Source organism: Rhincodon typus, chromosome 43 (assembly GCF_021869965.1).
Source record: "Rhincodon typus isolate 14 chromosome 43, sRhiTyp1.1, whole genome shotgun sequence".
NCBI classification, from domain to species: Eukaryota; Metazoa; Chordata; class Chondrichthyes; order Orectolobiformes; family Rhincodontidae; genus Rhincodon; species Rhincodon typus.
In genome coordinates, this window is record NC_063374.1 from 10,107,768 (window position 1) to 10,108,659 (window position 892).

Genomic DNA, 892 nt, shown 5'->3' on the forward strand with positions numbered 1-892 from the left:
GGCCTGGAGGAGGTACTGCACACAGGGTCCTCCAGTGGGAGCGCCCCCACACAGCATGGAGCAGGTACTGCAACCACCCCCTCCGAGGGACCATACACCGCGCCCGCCCGTCCGCCATGTCGGCTACTCACGCCACTCATCCTCATTCTCCTGGTTCCTCCGGAGGACGGGAAGGCGGCATCCTTCGATCACCTCCATTGTTAGTCCGGGCGGTGAGTGTGACCGAGACAGAGGGTGAGACTCGGGTGGAAAATGCCGGTGCGGACGCTGATCACGCTCGGTCTTTCCCTCTTTCCCGCTCCCCGATGTCTCTTCGCCGCGGGACGGCGGTGGAGTTTGTTTATTTCTTTCGATTAAAGTGTTTTTTCACCGACTCCGCTCCGCCGCAGCCGCCATCTTGTCTCCTCGGGGTCCTTCACGTCGCCGAGGAGGCCGCTGCACCGCCTGCCATCCCCCGGCAAAAACACGGCGAAATAATTCAATAGAGTGCCCGGAGATCCCAGCCCCCAGCAGAAGATGCTCTCACCCGCCAGAAGGGTAGGGGGTCAATTCGATCATTTAAACCCACCAACATTTACCCCCCCATTTCACCAGATAGGGTGTATAGGTAGCTATCCTAGTGCCTGTTTCCAGCACCACACCAAAAACTCAATTGTCAACTTCAAAATTATTAACCTTATTGTCATTCTTAATAACCTCCTCAATTATCATCCTCACTATTATTATTAACTTTGTTTATAAACTGCTCAATTATCACCATTATTGACATTATTATTGTTAAGACCACCTCAATTATGACCCTCACCATTACTATCATTAATAACATTCTCAACTTTCACCATCAACATTATAATCATTAATAACCACCTCAATTATCACCCTCACCATTATA

At 50.9% G+C, this 892-nt stretch overlaps 1 protein-coding gene across 5 annotated transcripts in view; it reads right to left on the reverse strand.

Moving 5' to 3' along the window:
• LOC109926456 (histone acetyltransferase KAT5) overlaps window positions 1-518 on the reverse strand; it is a 29,619-nt gene extending 29,101 nt beyond the window's left edge. For all 5 annotated transcript variants that reach the window (XM_048619667.1, XM_048619665.1, XM_048619664.1 and 2 more), the window contains exon 1: window positions 132-518. In XM_048619667.1, the coding sequence (XP_048475624.1) occupies window positions 132-198 (67 nt within the window). In that variant the 5' untranslated portion in view covers window positions 199-518. The remainder of the gene's footprint in view (window positions 1-131) is intronic.
• Between the last annotated feature and the right edge of the window lie 374 nt (window positions 519-892).